The 17,158-nt window shown below is 30.5% G+C and overlaps 5 protein-coding genes across 5 annotated transcripts; 4 read left to right on the top strand and 1 right to left on the bottom strand.

Annotated features, from left to right (window-relative positions):
• Positions 1-1,436: 1,436 nt before the first annotated feature.
• On the top strand, positions 1,437-6,281 carry GO595_010141 (uncharacterized protein; the record flags this gene model as incomplete). Its single annotated transcript, XM_067912787.1, has 2 exons — positions 1,437-3,207; positions 4,090-6,281. 2 exons carry the CDS (start codon positions 1,437-1,439, stop codon positions 6,279-6,281), a joined length of 3,963 nt encoding a protein of 1,320 aa, XP_067768879.1.
• Positions 6,282-6,597: 316 nt separating this feature from the next.
• GO595_010140 (step II splicing factor slu7) lies at positions 6,598-7,551 on the top strand (the record flags this gene model as incomplete). The annotated part of the gene is made up of 1 exon (XM_067912786.1): positions 6,598-7,551. The coding sequence occupies one exon, from the start codon at positions 6,598-6,600 to the stop codon at positions 7,549-7,551; it is 954 nt and encodes a 317-aa protein (XP_067768878.1).
• Positions 7,552-9,352: 1,801 nt separating this feature from the next.
• GO595_010139 (actin) lies at positions 9,353-10,482 on the top strand (the record flags this gene model as incomplete). The annotated part of the gene is made up of 2 exons (XM_067912785.1): positions 9,353-9,575; positions 9,662-10,482. 2 exons carry the CDS (start codon positions 9,353-9,355, stop codon positions 10,480-10,482), a joined length of 1,044 nt encoding a protein of 347 aa, XP_067768877.1.
• Positions 10,483-11,809: 1,327 nt separating this feature from the next.
• On the bottom strand, positions 11,810-12,568 carry GO595_010138 (FG-nucleoporin NUP57; the record flags this gene model as incomplete). The annotated part of the gene is made up of 1 exon (XM_067912784.1): positions 11,810-12,568. The coding sequence occupies one exon, from the start codon at positions 12,566-12,568 to the stop codon at positions 11,810-11,812; it is 759 nt and encodes a 252-aa protein (XP_067768876.1).
• Positions 12,569-12,643: 75 nt separating this feature from the next.
• On the top strand, positions 12,644-13,903 carry GO595_010137 (uncharacterized protein; the record flags this gene model as incomplete). Its single annotated transcript, XM_067912783.1, has 1 exon — positions 12,644-13,903. One exon carries the CDS (start codon positions 12,644-12,646, stop codon positions 13,901-13,903), a length of 1,260 nt encoding a protein of 419 aa, XP_067768875.1.
• Between the last annotated feature and the right edge of the window lie 3,255 nt (positions 13,904-17,158).

The following is a 17,158-nucleotide window of genomic DNA, read 5'->3' as shown; positions in this document are numbered from 1 at the left end:
CAATGCTTCCGCTCGATAGAAAATTTAATAGGGAGTTTTTTGCGGAAGTTGTTCTTGAAGATTTAGCTCAAAAAATCAAAACAAAAGGATACTTTTTACATTTAGATAATGCAAGACCACATTTGGTTGCTCAAAAATTCAATGATTTAGGCATAAAAAGACTTGATCATCCTCCGTACTCACCGGATCTAGCTCCTTCGGACTTTTTTCTCTTTGGGTATGTTAAAAAGTTACTAGAAGGATGTGAATTTCAGGATGAAAATGAACTTTTGGAAAAAATAATCATATATTAGCTTAGGGCATGCTCATTTTCCAACATTTCAAACTTATTTCTATTTTTTTCAATGTTGAATAAGTAATAATTATAATTATTATGAAAAATTATTTCATTATTAATATTGCAACAAATTATTTGTAAATAATGAAAATGATTTTGATTTATTTTTTAAAATAGATAATAATGTATTCTTGATAAGCATATATCAATATAAGCATAATGCAACTTTGAAATGATTGGAATAATTTATTTAATAAATGTATTTAACTTTGATAGCCAATAATATGTTTCTATCTATTGGTGTGTTTCATAAGTCGAAAAGATATGCCATAACTATTACTGAAACCTTGTAAACCATATTAATACCAAAATTTTATAAAAATTCAATAAAACCTTTTTTCTTCCATAAAATGTTTATTATTAAGATCTAATTATGACATGCTGTGTATTCATTTTGTTGCAACATCTTAATTATATATCCCACTTGAATAATAGTAATTCTTAACACAGAAATTTTAAAAATATTTGTTTTTGTATGATTCATTCCAGAAATTCATTTACATAATTTTAAATTTCCTATATTATTCATTCTGCGATATTTGATTGATTTATTTTTTCACGAGTCTACCGCAATTTCGTGTGAGCTGTTACATGAACTCATATATGATAAACAATAGAAAATTCCATCGTTCATTCAAATCCATAAATCATAATTTTTACAAAATATTATTAATAAATTTCGATAATGAAAGAGATTTTCGAGAACAAACTTATAAAGGTTATTATTATAGGATTATTAGAAAATCCTCTCATTAAAAATTATTGTTGCTTTTATTTTCAAGTGTCGTATTTTTTTGAATTGCAAAAGGGTTTATGAGCCAAATGACTCCCTTACAAAAGTCATCGATTTCAATATATTGAAATTTGCATCTATATTTTTTTTAATATCAATATAAATTTTGGAATACTGATGATTAATTTATATATAATATAGAATGTTTCATATTATATTTGTAGTATATTATTATATGTTGACTATAAACAGAGAAAATATTATTTTTATTTTCTTTCAACGTCTCAGCTTTTTGAAATAAATTTGAGTACTTCAATAAATCAAAGCGATCCAAGGGCAAAAAAAGGGTAATACTTTGAATCAAGAATGAAACAAGAAGAAACTCTTGCATCACTTTCAAACCAATGGGGTGTAACTGCTCTACTTGTATTTATGAAAGAATCTAAAGTAAGTTATTCTACTTTTAGTTCAAATCTAAATGCCCAACTTTCTTATATTGATGATCCCAACTTTTCAAGACATATTTCTAAATTATCACCAGGATATGAAACTATAACAACCTCTGATATTGCTTATTATCGAATCACTATTGAAAATATCATTCTTGATTTATTAGATGATTCGACATTAATACATGTTTTGAATTCGATTACAAAAGCATTGAAATCAGCAATTGTCCTAGGTGCACGTATTCTTAATCCCAATAAAGAAGTTATTCGTCAGCGTACATCCATAAAGTCTGGATTATCAATTCCATCCAGTTTTTATACCACATTGAATATGCTTCTTTCATTCATTCAAAAGCTCTTTGAGAAAGTTCCATATCAATCTTTAGCAAATCTATCAACTGACATTTTTGATTTAATGCTTGACATTCTTTTAAAGCGTCATCAAACCAATGGTATTGAAGGCACTATTCTTAGCATTCTTTCTTCCATTCCACAATATTCCTCACAGATCTGGAATAATATTTTACAAATCTCCAAGATGAAAGAAGATCGTAAAACCAAAGGCAAACTTATTAACCTTACTGAAGGCGTCAAAGTTGTTCGACATTATCCTGAATCAGGTGATTCTTCAAGTACAGAATTTAATCTCTTAGAAATCATCAGTAACATCATCTTACTTAAGGGCAAATGGTGTTTTCCATTGATTATACCCATTGCCTCCTCTTCATTAGTCTTTTTCTTTTCGAAATGCAAGTCCATTAATTCCAATTCTGCCGAAGCATTATCATCATTTGTTCAGGCACAATTTGTACATATGTCACAGAATCTCAAAATGGAGTCAATGCTATCATTTATTGGCATATTACCATTTTCTAGTGAAACAGATTTCACGACACTTTTACCCAAACTTTTACAAATATTAAGTAAGAACTATTCTATTATATCAAGCACATCATATTTCCAAGTCATTACACGATTAGTTGATGGATGTGTAGTTCGACCAAATGGCTGTGGTAATTTATTTAATTTACTTACAACTACATGGTTTAATTTTGGGAAACAAATTACAATTAATCCTCCATATCGAGATGATAGTTTATTATTAATTAATGTATTTTCATCATTATTTAAAGTCACACCTAAAGAGACTGAAGATTTCTTTTTGAAGTTACTTAATTCTAATTTACCATCACAAACATTATATTTCATATTTTCAGTTGTACATATTTTAGGTTTAAGTGATCCACAACTTGTATCTAAGATAGCACCTGCAATGGTACCAATAATAAAAGAAATTATTAATAAAGATGATATACCAACTGAAGAATTACAATTAGTAGTACCATTATTATCAGTTTTATGGCAAAGCGTACCAGATTTCCATAGTGAAATAACAAATTTAATGGTTAAATGTTCAAAAACTAAAGATATAACAATCTTAGGTCATGCGGCTTCATTCTTTATAGATATAATGGAACATTATCCAGTAGGTTCAATGCCTGCTAAATTATTAACAACATTTTCTGGTCAATTCTTAAGAAGAGTTGATGAATGTGTAGCAGAACCTAATATGACAAAGAACTTTAAATTATATCAATCATATGTTCATGCATTTATTGATTATGCACAAAAAGCAGGAGATATCGTTAATGAAGCTTTATGGGGACAATTTTTATCATTATGTGAAAGTCGACTTTTAGTTTATGCATTATTCCCTGATAATAATATCACTAATGTAGTTAAACAAACTTGGAAACAATTAGGTAAAGATACAATAGTTTATAAAGATAAAAATCCTCCAATGGCTTCAATAATACCAGATATTACTGAAAATACTATATATCAATTATCAAAACATACTAATTTTAATGGTTTTGATGTTCGTTATTTATCTTTAGCTGCTTATTTCGTTAGACCTAATGGACAATTACCAAAGAATTTCCATAATGCTATAGCAAAATTATTATTTGCTTTATATCAAACTAAATATTTCGAAAATAATGAACCTTTAAATCAACAAGTTGTAAGTTTATTAATTCATACTTTAAATGATTTTACTGAACAAGAGATTTTAAAACTTGTTTGTTTATCTAAAAATGATTCTTGGTATTATATTATTCAAGAAATATCAAATAATACACAAATTCCTTTATCTACAAAACTTAGATATGTTTGGTCACTTTCATCACATATTAAATTTGCTAAAACTGTATTAGAATCAGAACAAATTCGTAAGAACTTATGTATAATATTTGATGCATTTATTCAATCAGAATTACCTACAACTGAATCACAACAATCGATTGAAGTTATAGGAGCAGAATTTTGTGCAACATTTGTACGTACTATATCAAAACAATTTAAAGATGAACAAATATTTAATGATTTTAATAATTTAATTAATAAAATCATTTCAAGGTTAAATCCAGATTCAATTACATTACCCGATATATCACATGTCTTTGCATTATTAGAATTAATTCATGCTTTATTAGATACAAAATCAATTGATAATAATACCGTTGAAAGTGTATTAGATTGGACTTTATATATAGCATTAAAAACTAAAGGTTCAACAATATTACAATTACAATGTCATGATGTAGTATTATCATTAGTTAAAAATAATACTCAATCTTTACCATTAATTATGCAATACTGTTTTAGAGCTTCTTCTTTAACTACTGCACATGTAGCTTCTGCTATTATTAGTTCTGGTGTTTCAAGTACTGATTTAGCTATATTATCATTAGGTTTAAGTGGTAGACCTTCAATGATATGTCGAGCTATTTCAGCAGAAATTGCAAATACTTCATCAAATGCAAAGTTTTCACCACTTGCTTGTATTGATCCATTATTTGAAGAGAAGATTGTTGGCTTTTATGCATCTTCATTTACACCAGAAAGTGTCCGTAAATTAATGTTACAAATTCCTTCATTATTAATTACAGGAGAAAGTGATCCATCGACAGTTCAACATTTTAATTTATTACAAAATCGATTAAATCGTATCACTAAGAATCGAGCTATTTTAACATTATTACATTTAACAGCTATTACTGAATTTAGTGATTTAACACCTATTAAACCATTGATACCAATCTGGGATAAATTATTTGATAATCCACCAGATTCATTAGAGAACATATTAAATATGATATTAAATGAAGTCAAATCTATTACTGATGCTAAAACACTTACAGCTTGTTGTATATCATTTTCAAGAGCATTCTTTAAATATCCTAAACAAACAGCTACATTTATATTACAAAATTTACGTGTAACTACAGATCCTAATTTATCATTTGATAATTTTAAGCCTACAACAAATGAATTAGTAATATCAGCAGTATTAAGTTTCATCTTCGATTTAGAAACTGATCGACAACGTTTTGTTGTTTGTTTCTTAGATCATATTCGATTTATATTAGTATGGGCTATTTTCTTACGATTTAATCCATTATATGAACATCATCATTTACCACCATTAGTTACATCTATTATGCATGCAGCTGTTCCTGATTCAAGTTTACCATTATTTGTATTAGCTCCAAGTGAATGTGTAGCACGTGCAGTTTATTTACCATTTAGACATACAACAGAATTAACATCAGCACAAATTGCTTCATTATTAGATGTATTAAAATCATTTTCTAAACTAACAGCAGAATTATTCTTAGATACAGTTGCAGCTAAAGCAAGTTCATTAGCAAAGTATTCACCTGATTTTTGGGTATTGTTTTCTAATTTCTTCCAACCTATACATAGTACGACATTCTTAAATTCATTTATAGCTAATGCACAAAACGTCGATTTAGAAACAGTATCAATGATGTTGCCATTACTTATTGGTATGGTGAAACAAAATGCAGACCCTTCACATATAGCTGGATTTGTAGCAGTTATAGTGTTTATAATATCATCGACTAATGACTTAAACTTCTTAAAAGTTATTAACAAACATTTACCAAAATTCGTTGATACTGTTATCGAGAATGAAGATTCATCAGAGATTATATCATCGACATTATTAACTATATTTGATGAACATGGAGGTGAAGAAGCTATAGTTGAAAACATATTAAAACTAATACAAATCCCAGACAAAACTAATTCGAGTGACATGAAAAATGTTTTAACTTATATATATGAATTATCACGTTTATTATCAATATCGAATGCGACATTTTCTTATACATCAATCATTTTGTTTATTTTTGATTCAATTCGTTGGTTAGAAAGTAATGAAATCGAATTTATGATATCATTATCATTCTTAGGTTTAAGTCCTCCAAAGTCTTATGAAGAACTTTCTCAAATTATATTGGATAAATGGGTGCCGAAAATCGTTTCTTTCGCATTAAGATGTGTCGCGAATTTCATAGGTAAAACAAATATAATTAAATGTTCACTGAAAAAGAACTTGATGAAGTTGATAATGATGATAACAAACGATTGGAAGAACGAAGAATTAATGCCACAAAAAGAGAAAATTAGAAATTTGTTGGTGATGACAATGATCGGAGCTGATAGTGAAACTTCAGAAACTTTGTACGAAATGTTTAAGAAGTTCATCGAAGTCATCGGAGATTCAGCTGAGTTTTCGTTGGTGGATACTGTCGAACCTTTGGAGAACGTAAAAGAAAACGGGCAAATCAAAAGATGTATTGCGCAAAAGGCAACGCCGTCATTCTTGATGAACGAGAAGAACCCAACGCTATCAGAGGTATGCGAGTACATTCAGAATAACATTTTGAACTAACTAAACAATTTTATTGGTATTTTCTTTGTTTAATAACTTTTGCTAATGCATAAACTATTGTACAGTTTCGAATGGATTTTCATTTTTTTGTTATTTTTGGTATCAAATAATTTCAAAAATCATTGGATTTTTCAATTCATATGATTTCGTGATGCATATTACTAAGATATATTTTGATAATTATAAGCAGAATAGCATATTTTTTTGGAATTGATGGAAAAGTTGATAAAAGAACTGATTAAAAAAAAACTTTATGAAAAGTGTCTGTTTGGCTATTTGACTGTCTTTGTTTAGATTTGAAGGCAAGAAAATGAACATGGACGAATACGAGCTGCCAAAGTTACGAGATGAAGGTGATATTTCAGGAGCTAATCTCCCTCAATACATTAAAAAATCACCATGGTATTATAAAACCGAAGAAGGTGATTTAAGTTACTTAAGAATAGCACCTTATGCAGCTCAAAAAAAAACTGATTTATCCGAATTTTATGAGCACGGAAGTTCAAACAGACGTGTCGCTGTTAAGTGGAAGCCAGGTTGCTGCAAAAATTGTGGTTCTAGCACTCATACAGAATTTGAATGTACAGAAAGACCACGAAAGCGAAATGCTCGTGTTATGACCCACAGCATAGCCTCAGAAGAAAAAATTGAAAAGCATGATCTTAATTATGCTGCCAAACGAGATAATTATTCCAATTATTCAAGTCAAAAGTGGTGGCATGATGTCAGAAATTCTTACAGCTATGCCCAAAGGGTATCTAGTGGAGCACAACAGCCAATAGAAACAAGTAATCCAATTCAACCAAAATATGGAAATAGTGGATTTAGAAATCGTCAAGATATTGCAAGATATATTGCAGTTATAGGAACCAACAAACCCGTTGCCCCTGAAAACGATGATATTTTTGTAAAACCTGGAGGTAAAAGTAATGAAAAAGAATTCCAAGGATTGATGGCATGGGAAGGCTACGAGCTCAACACCAACAAGCCCAAAGAGAAGAAGGAAGAACGCGCTATTGAACAACAGCATTACCGTAACTTTTACGAGAGCAAGGAAATATTGGCCAGATCAGCAAATAATGAAATTGTCGAAATTGTTGAAGCGCCAATACCAAAGAGCGAAAAGTATGGCGATGAAGAAGATAAATTCACTAATGGGCACACGGCGGTGTATGGATCATATTTCGATAACGGGAAATGGGGATACGCATGCTGCAGACAAACAGACAAAAACTGCTTCTGTACAAATGCAAATCCGGTGGACGCATAAACAATTGTTACGTCTTTTTAATTGGTTTTCTTTTCATAAGTTCTGTTTGAATTATATATAAAAATGTTAACTTTATTAATTTAAAATCTTCATAAGATTTTGATAAATGGATATGTTAAATGGATGAAAAAATTGTTACTATTTTGAGATATGTTTTGGTATACCATAATAATTAAAATTGTTTGGAAATTCGAGTTTTGGAATTTTCAGAATCTCTTCATTATCTTTAATAAATATGAAATCATTAGACAATATGTGTTATCAACGATTTTGCTTGATTATGTTATTGCATTTAAATTTTTTATATTTCATTTAATTTTCAGCAAGTTCAGTAATTTATATAAAGAAAATGAAATAATAATTCCAAAAAATAGAAAAATTATATAACAACACGTGTTATTCATATGAGATTTGATTAAAATGTTGAACATTGCCAATTCAACTTTTATCAAATGAATCACATTTTAAAACCAAAAAAAACTAAAAAATGTAATTTATTTCATACAATTATTTGCTTAACATTTATCATACAATTTCAATGTTCAGTGATTGGCCTTGATGACAAGTACGGCGTTGATTTCATTGCGAACGTACGATTCGTTTTTGGCTTTTTTGTCATTGTTCTCTGTGAATTTGATTTGTTTTGGAATGTTATTTGTTCTATAATCATTTTCGACAAGTCCGGTTGGAATGGAACTGACTTTCGTTTGTATGATGACTTCATAACTTTCGGTTTTTTGATGACCGATGCTTCTTGATCGAGATTAAATCGTCGAGTAGTTTTATGATGCACAAGTTGCTTCAATGCAATTGGATTCTCATGAATCGATTCTTGCTTTTGATCTGATTTATGAGAGTCATCATTGTTTGTAAAAGATCGTTTGATTAAATTTAATTCTTTCTTGAAAGAATCAATGTTCTGATCAAACTGATTTTTGATAATGCTGACATTGCTTTTGATTTGTTCAAGTTCAAGCCTGGTTGTAGTGAAAACTGATTGAATTGTTTCATCAAGAAAAACTTTAGTAGATAAATTAATTTCTTGAAGAAGATTATCAACATAATGTCTGTCAGCTTTGTCGGGTAGATCAAGAATATGAGCTTTGTTTTCGCATTGATTATTAAATTTTTCGATGAAAACTTTATATGAATTAGTTGTATCATGTCTTTTAATTAAATCAAAAACATCACTCCAGTTGTCGTCATAAATTTCGAATTTAGTTGAAGAAACTTGAATATTTTGGAAATCTTGATTATCGACTTCATCAGAATCTATTGAATTTCCATACTCTTTCGGAGATAGTACAAATAATTGATCTTGCAATATTGCAATTCTCTGATCAATTGAATTGGAAAAATTTTGGATTTTTTCGTCCATACAATTGTTAATCCGTTATATTCAAATTAACGGTCACTCCCTCGCTTTTGGACATAAAATGTTTGGAATAATATAATCATTGTTTTGCTTTAAAGAGTGTAAAATTGCTTATGTTAACATTAACCGCATAGAAAAAGAATTAGTTATGAAATAATTCATTGCTAGCTCAATATATTGAACGCAAATTGTTCAATCTTAATAAGAAATTACTTATGTAGATAACATCATATTTTAAGCATCCATTTTTTTTGAATGATTTTGGTATTAATGTGTTCATTGTAGAAAATTACACGAATGAAGGAATATTCCGACATTAATCACTTTTGACGATAGGCATTCGTAAACAGGGCACCCCTGTTCGTTTCACATTGTCCTTCAAAACCGCCTAAACTGCCAAAAATTTATCACTTCACATTTATTCTAATGGCTGAAGACGAAGTTCAAACATTAGTTATCGATAATGGTTCCGGTATGTGCAAGGCTGGTTTTGCTGGTGATGAAGCACCACGCTCAGTTTTCCCATCCATTGTTGGTCGTCCAAAGTATGTCCAAACAATCGCTGGTGGTCAAAATAAGGATACATATGTTGGTGATGAAGCATGCGCTAAGGCAGGTATCCTCATCCTCAAGTACCCAATTGAACACGGTATCGTTACCAACTGGGACGATATGGAAAGATCTGGCACCACACATTCTACAACGAATTACGTGTTGACCCAGCTGAACATCCAGTTCTTCTTACAGAAGCCCCAATGAACCCAAAGGCTAACCGTGAAAAGATGATCCAACTCCAATTCGAAACATTCAACGTTCCAGCATTCTATGTTGGTATCCAAGCCGTTCTTTCCCTTTACTCATCAGGTCGTACAACCGGTATCGTTTTCGATGCGGGTGATGGTGTTTCCCACACAGTTCCAATCTACGAAGGCTACTCCCTTCCACACGCCATCATGCGTATCAACCTCGCCGGTCGTGATCTCACAGCCTACCTCCAAAAGATCCTTAACGAACGTGGTTACACCTTCACAACATCCGCCGAAAAGGAAATTGTTCGTGATATCAAGGAGAAGCACGCATATGTTGCTCTTGATTTCGACGAAGAAATGAACAAGGCCGCCACAACATCCGAATGCGATATCTCATACACACTTCCAGATGGTAACGTCATCACCATCGCCAACGAGCGCTTCAGGTGCCCAGAACTTCTTTTCAAGCCACACTTCAATGGCTTCGAATTCGAAGGTATTGACCAAACCCTCTTCAACTCCATCATGGCATGCGATATCGATGTCCGTAAGGATCTCTACGCTAACATTGTTCTCTCTGGTGGTACCACAATGTTCGAAGGTCTCCCAGAACGTATGGAGAAGGAAATGGTCCGCCTCGCACCACCAACAATGAAGATCAAAGTCGTCGCCCCACCAGAACGTAAGTACGCAGTTTGGATCGGTGGCTCCATCCTTGCATCACTCGCCACATTCCCACAAATGGTTATCACACGTGACGAATACAACGAAGCTGGTCCAGGAATTGTCCACCGCAAGTGCTTCTAAACAATTTGATATGGCTGAAATTTTTATATTTTTTGTAACCATCAAAAGCCGAATTGTATTTTTGCATCTGATGCATTTCGTTGTTTTATTTAATTTCTCTTCTGTTGGTGCACGTGCACATGGTTTGTTAAAAAGATATTTCATTCACGTGAGAATATGCGAGTTATGATAATTTGTTGTTTTTAAAAGCTCAAGGGAACATTTTAAACTAACACGTATGGTTTAAACCATGGCACCACTTAATTTCTTCCATTATACATAAGATTAACTTTATATAGGTCAATATTTTATCACTGAAAAATATGCAAAGCTTAAAAGAAAAGATACCTTAATTAAAAACTTTTTGATTAGAAAACAACTCTTGTAAAGTTATGGTATCATTATTTTTTATTTTCATGAAGAAGCATGTAAACTATTTTTTTGTAACTATTTTCGGATTCTGATGTAACTGGTGTTTTAAATATTTATAATAATTTTATGATCCAAAAAACACTGAATAATCAATTAATGTAATATTTCTTTGATTAATAAATGAACATCTTTCATATAGCAATGGATTAATAAATTGATTAAATAAAATTTTAACTGTGATGATATTTATTGAAGTTTTTCTATTTCATCATTTCAAATTATTTTTGCAAATTCATTCTGATTAACTCCTTTTGTAATTAAATACCTATGATATTCAAAAACATTCTTTGAAATTTTAATAAAGATAATGATTTTTTAAATTATTTAATGATTTAGTTGAAAAATAAGATGAAAAATAAAAAAGAATTTTTATTTTTAATTGATTTTATTGAAATTAATTTCATTTCAAAAATAAAAATAAAACATGATCCCTTTGGGGTTATATCAAGAAGAAAACATTTAAATATATTAATTATTTCAGAATTATTTTTACGTATTTTTTTTGATGTTTTCAATTTCTATCATTCGGTTAACCTTAACATATAAATTAAAATCTTTCATTTGTGAAACAATTGATGAATATATCAATCGACTGAATAATCAAGAATAAATAAGTTAATATAACATTATCACCATTTAAAAGTTTCATAGTAACAAAAACGGATTCAAAAATATTATCTTCACCTTCTTCAACCAAAAAATAATATCTTCAAGAGATTCTAAAACATACATAAACTTTGTTGGACAATAATTAAAATCTTTTATGTAATACATTTTTTTTTTTTTTTTTTTTTTTTTTTTTTGATATATTACAACCTGGAACGAAAAATGATTTTAAAAAATTTTGAACAAATGATATTTATTAAATATGATTCTATATAATATTCACTTTTACTTTCTGTACATTTTGTCACATTTATCTCATTTGCATTTCATCGATCAACTTTTGCATATTATTTGCATTGTTTTTCATCTTCTTTGTTGCATGAGCAAGTGCTTTAATTGCCTTCGTGTTCATCATCAGCACGTCTTTTGCCGAAGTGAGTGAAGTTTCACTCACTTCAATATCGCTGTGAGCGGCCATTGATTCTCTCAGTAGATTTGACTTGAGACGAATTGTGTTTAGCGCTGCAACATATTTATTTGGCTTATCGATTTCAGAACGAAGTTCTTCGAGATGATCATACATCTGATGTTCTTCAGAAGTGAATTGTTTTGTTTGGAGAGCATTGATTTCTTCAACTTCCAAAACACCCATTAGAAGTTGATTGATTTGATCATTTTTCTCAGAGACGAGAATTAATTGATTAGTAACTTCTTCATTATATTCATCTCGTAATTCGCATATTCGAGTACGCATGTCATCTAGCTTATTACGCATTTCTTTGATAATGGCTTCTTGTGCTCCCACACGCCCTTCAAGATCAGTGAAATCTTGTAAAACATTTGGTTTCATTGTGTCCTCTGGAACTGATGCATTGGCTTGCTCCCATTGTTCGGCAGTTAGGCATGCTGGTGCTTGATTTCCAATTGTTGATGTTGTTGTTTTTGTATCATAAACTATTACCTTAAAACGAAATGACTTGGAGTTTTTATCATATGAATCACGGATCTTATAAAGCCTTTGAAGGAGCGGATCGGATGGTGGAGGAGGAGGTGCTGCTTGACCAAACATATAATGTTATATTTGGGGCAGCCGTTTACTAATTTCACAGTCAGTGTTCAGTTTCGAAGCACAAAATTTCTCGAAATGGAAGAAACACAAATTTCACGAACATTAAATGTTCAAGAAAGAGTGATTGAACGTCTTTCGGAAGAAGTTCAATATAGAGAATCATTTCAATATATCGTTTCTACAACAAAATCAGACATATTTTGGTCAAGAGTTGATGAACTTCCATTAGTATTAAGCGCAGAATTACACAGCTTGGAGGCATCAATTCCATGCAAAACACATGACTTCCCATATTCTTCACTCTCACCATTGTTTCAAGATTTCTATATGGCAAATATTTTATCTCATGAAGAAAAACCAAGCATACCATCATGCTCTGCTTACTTCAGCTTTGGTGGTGAAGCTGTTGATGAAATTTTATCTAAAATAAATGGTTGGGAAAAAATTGATGGTGTATGGAATTGTGAATCAATTCCATTTGATATCAAATCACTTTGCTATATGTTCGATTCATATTGCATGGTGCTTAAGCCATGGTTATTTTGTCCCATTCCCGAAATCCGTTCATCCTACATTGAATGTGACAAAATTTTACATAACACAGACACCAAATATGACTTTTCCAAAGTATACGAAAAGATGCGCAACTTTGAATATGCATCAAAAGATTCACTTTCGGAAGATATCAATTCACTCACTTCACACAAACTAATCGACAACATAAATGATTTTAATATCCCTCCTTCTATATGTACTTGTCTTTCTACTGCCATGCATTTCTCATTAGATCTTCACAAATCTCGCCAAGGCCGAATATCATCATTCCACAATGACGAATGGACCCAGCGAGTCACCGCTAACCTTGTGCAGCAAATGGCTCTTCCATTTGGCGAACGTTATAGTCTTGAATCTTCACAAAATCTCAAGCAAGCGCGCGCTTGTCAAACCACAGACCTTTCGCCGCCAAAGAATTCGCTTTTCGAGCTTCTCTTCGGCACCATGAATGATGTCTGCGTGCCTATGCCTTACACTGGTGTTCAAGTTGAAGTTCCATATAAATCGCAGACTGAAATGTGCAAATCTGCAATAAGAAGATTCGCTTCGAAGCAGCTAATGACGCATTGTCGTGGGTATAAGGCGGTATCAGAGACAGCACTCGAAATGCTCGTTGATGTGTCGTATGAATTCATAAGAGACATAGCAAAAGATGCAATGGTAATGAAAAAGGCATCCTCAAGAGCAAGCGCAAAAGAAACATTGAGTCAGGTGTTGATGAATAAGGGATTCGACTCTAGAACAAACTCAGCTAATGCAAACTTCTTCTCATGGAAGTGAAATTCATGTACATATAAAGTTTTATTGTTTAAATTTAGCAAATAATTAAATTATTATTGAAAAAATGATTTTAAGAGATATTAATGATGTACTTTATTACCTAAAGTCAAAAAAAATTCTGCTTTTAAAAGTTTTTATAAAAAAAAATGAATTTAAAAAAAATGAATGAATGTTTATGCCGAACCTTCTATAGAAATAAAAGGCAAATACAACCATCATAACATTACGCATAAAACAAGTGTGATAAACTTTTTAAAAATTATTAAATTGGATTTTGACGAAATAGGTAAACAAATGATTTTCACATGACATGTCTCAATACGAAGTGAATTCACTTGCTTTACAACACCATTATTTCACTAAAACATATGATGAAAAGAGGAATAAGAACTGGACGTCCAAAGTTCCATATTCGTGCACAGTATATAACATATGAAGGTCCTGAAGGGATTGAGAAATATCAACTCGATTCTAAAGGTAAATTGAGTAAAAATGATCTTTTTAATCCAGTCAAAATACATCAAGGAGAAGGTTCTACATTTCCATTGGTAAAAAACGAGAAGATAGAAGAACCAAAATTTGATGATTTTGAAATCCAAGGATTTTATTTGGAAAATCCTTTAAATTTCCTCAATTGTAATAACGAAACATTTTGTGATAGTTTCGCAATTGATGAAAATAATTTTGATAATTATCAATTTAATAATTTTTATGATAATTACCCATTTCAATATGGGGATGGTCTTTAAGTAGGCCAAGTTAGAGGAAATTTTATCCTCATTTAAAAAACTCAAATAATTTTATTAATTTAAAATATTAAGTTCTTAATAAATAAAGATGTTTAATGCAATTTTTTACTTTTGTTTGTTTTTTTAGAAATAAGTAATTCGAACACCAATGAGATCATTTACTAAAATCTGTAATCATGATTTCTTTTTCATGGAAACAGACCAAATTGATTTTTCGAATTGTGGTTTGTACTTTTTTTCTCCAAACAAGTTAGACATTAATCAGACTATAGCTTCATCTGATAACTTATTTAAAATTTGATAAAAGAATCATAGTGTTTCAAAAAGGACATTCGATAATCTGAAAATAAAACCAAAATCTTAAGCACCTTATGAAATATTAAATTATTTTAATTTTTGAAGTTGCAAGAAAAAAAATTTGACGACCGTTTGAGCACACCAAAAGTAATTCAAAAAAATATTTAAATTAAAAGAAACTTCCTCCTGGGAAAGGCCATATCGCTCGCATCGCATCATCAAGTTTAGCTATTGCTCTGTTTTCTGCATGGACATCTGATTTTTTACAAATGAAATCATGAAACGCAGTAACGTCAGGAAAATTATCGAATTTTATTGTAACTTCTTTAGTAGTAGTGATGATTAAAAGAGTTGTATAGTCTGATTGATCGATTTCTGAGATAACACTTTTTAAAGGATATGAATACCTTGCTTTTCTCGAATCCTGGGATTCCAATATTTCAAAACAATAGCTTCCTTTTTCTTCTTCTCTAAATCTTGCCCAACCTTCTTTTACTTTTCCTTTTTCACTATATGAGATTCTGGTTTTTTGTGGAACTTCCATCCTAATATTTCACTAAACATTTCTTTCTGCGAAATATACGGTTATTAACGTTATTGTTTGAAAATCAACTTTTTAAATTCTTTGACACTTTTTAGCACAAGGAAAGTTGATAATCATTTTATATCTTACTTAAACATGAAGAATAAGTGAGACAAAGTTACACCTGATTCACTTAAGACATTCTAATAAAATCTTATAATAAATATGCTATACAATATGAACTTTTTAATAAAAAATCATTTTTAATAAAAAATAAATATCGATAAATTTTTTAATAAATCTATTCTAGTCCAATAAATGAAATTAAATGAACTTGCTTTTTTGCTTTGCAGCTTTTTGTTTTTGATTATTGATTTGTCTCCATTGGATAGGATATTTCATCAACAAAACAATGTAAAGAAGGTATGCAGCTGAAGATGCGAGTGGATGAATTTTACAAATTTTCGACAGACAAAAATAGAGAATAAATACAATTACACAAAAGATATCATAAATTAAGGTTGGTACTGATATTTTCTTTTCAACTACGCTGAAGAGGTGATCGCAGATGAAAAATAAGAGGAATTGTGTTGTAAAAAACATAAGTTCTACTATCTGATGAACGTTTTGAATTCGAGGAATAGAAAGGGTTCCGAAGAAAATGATTGAAAATATTCCAAAAATTGGAAATAATAATGCTTCAAGTGAAAAGGATATTGGACGATGGTATATTCTATGTGGTGCATTAAAATAAATAATAACGTTGCTTAAGCAAAGGAGCATAGAAATACAGGAAATGAAAGAAAAGGCACCAGAAATATAACATTGAGGAGGGTTTTTGATTACGTCCAATGGAAATGGTAAGACATTATATGATATCTCTCTCTTATGGCATCCGATTAATATGCAAATAACAAAAGAAGATAATGTTGATAAAAATGGAACCCAATAAACTTTCTGTGAGAATTCCATAGCGAAATTTTTCAAAATAAACGGCCTTTATCTGAAACTCAAAGAAATAAAGCCGTTTAAATTTTTCATATCACATGTCGAAATTAGGATCATGGAAGAACAACTTGCAAGGTATTTATATGACACATTCAATTGTACAGACGAAGACCAAAGGAAAGCTTCCGAGCAAGCTATATGGGAGCTAACAAAAAATCAATTATTTTTTCCATCAATTTTAAATCTTATTCAAAGCAATCAAATCATATTATCAATTCGTCTTGCTGCCCTAAATTTCCTTGAAAAATGTACAACTCCATTTTGGGAGAATATTGATCCTAATATCAAGGAAATTATTCTTAATTCTATTCCAACTCTTTTAGAAAATTGCCCAAATGAAATGTTAAAAAGTTTGGCACATTTTTCTGGAAAACTAGTTTCTTTAGCATTTTACAGAAATGAGTGGGGAAATTTATTAGCAATTATTCAAAATGGTCTTACTAACCAAGTTCAATTAAAAAGTTCTCTGACATTAGCTCGGAGTATTTGTGGTTCACTTAAAAACGCGAAATCTAACTTATATTCATTTGCGAATGATTTTTCTATTCAACTTTTGAATCTTCTATCCCACCTAATTGCCAATACCCAAGATCTTCTTTATTTAACATATTCATATCATTGTATCTCAAGGCTTTTACAAGTTCGTATTCTTCCAATTTTTTCTTCTTTAACGGAACC

This window comes from Histomonas meleagridis (genome assembly GCF_020186115.1).
Source record: "Histomonas meleagridis strain 2922-C6/04-10x chromosome Unknown scaffold_61, whole genome shotgun sequence".
NCBI lineage: Eukaryota > Parabasalia > Tritrichomonadida > Dientamoebidae > Histomonas > Histomonas meleagridis.
Note: the sequence above shows the minus strand (reverse complement) of the source record. Positions and strands in the feature narration are given on the sequence as shown.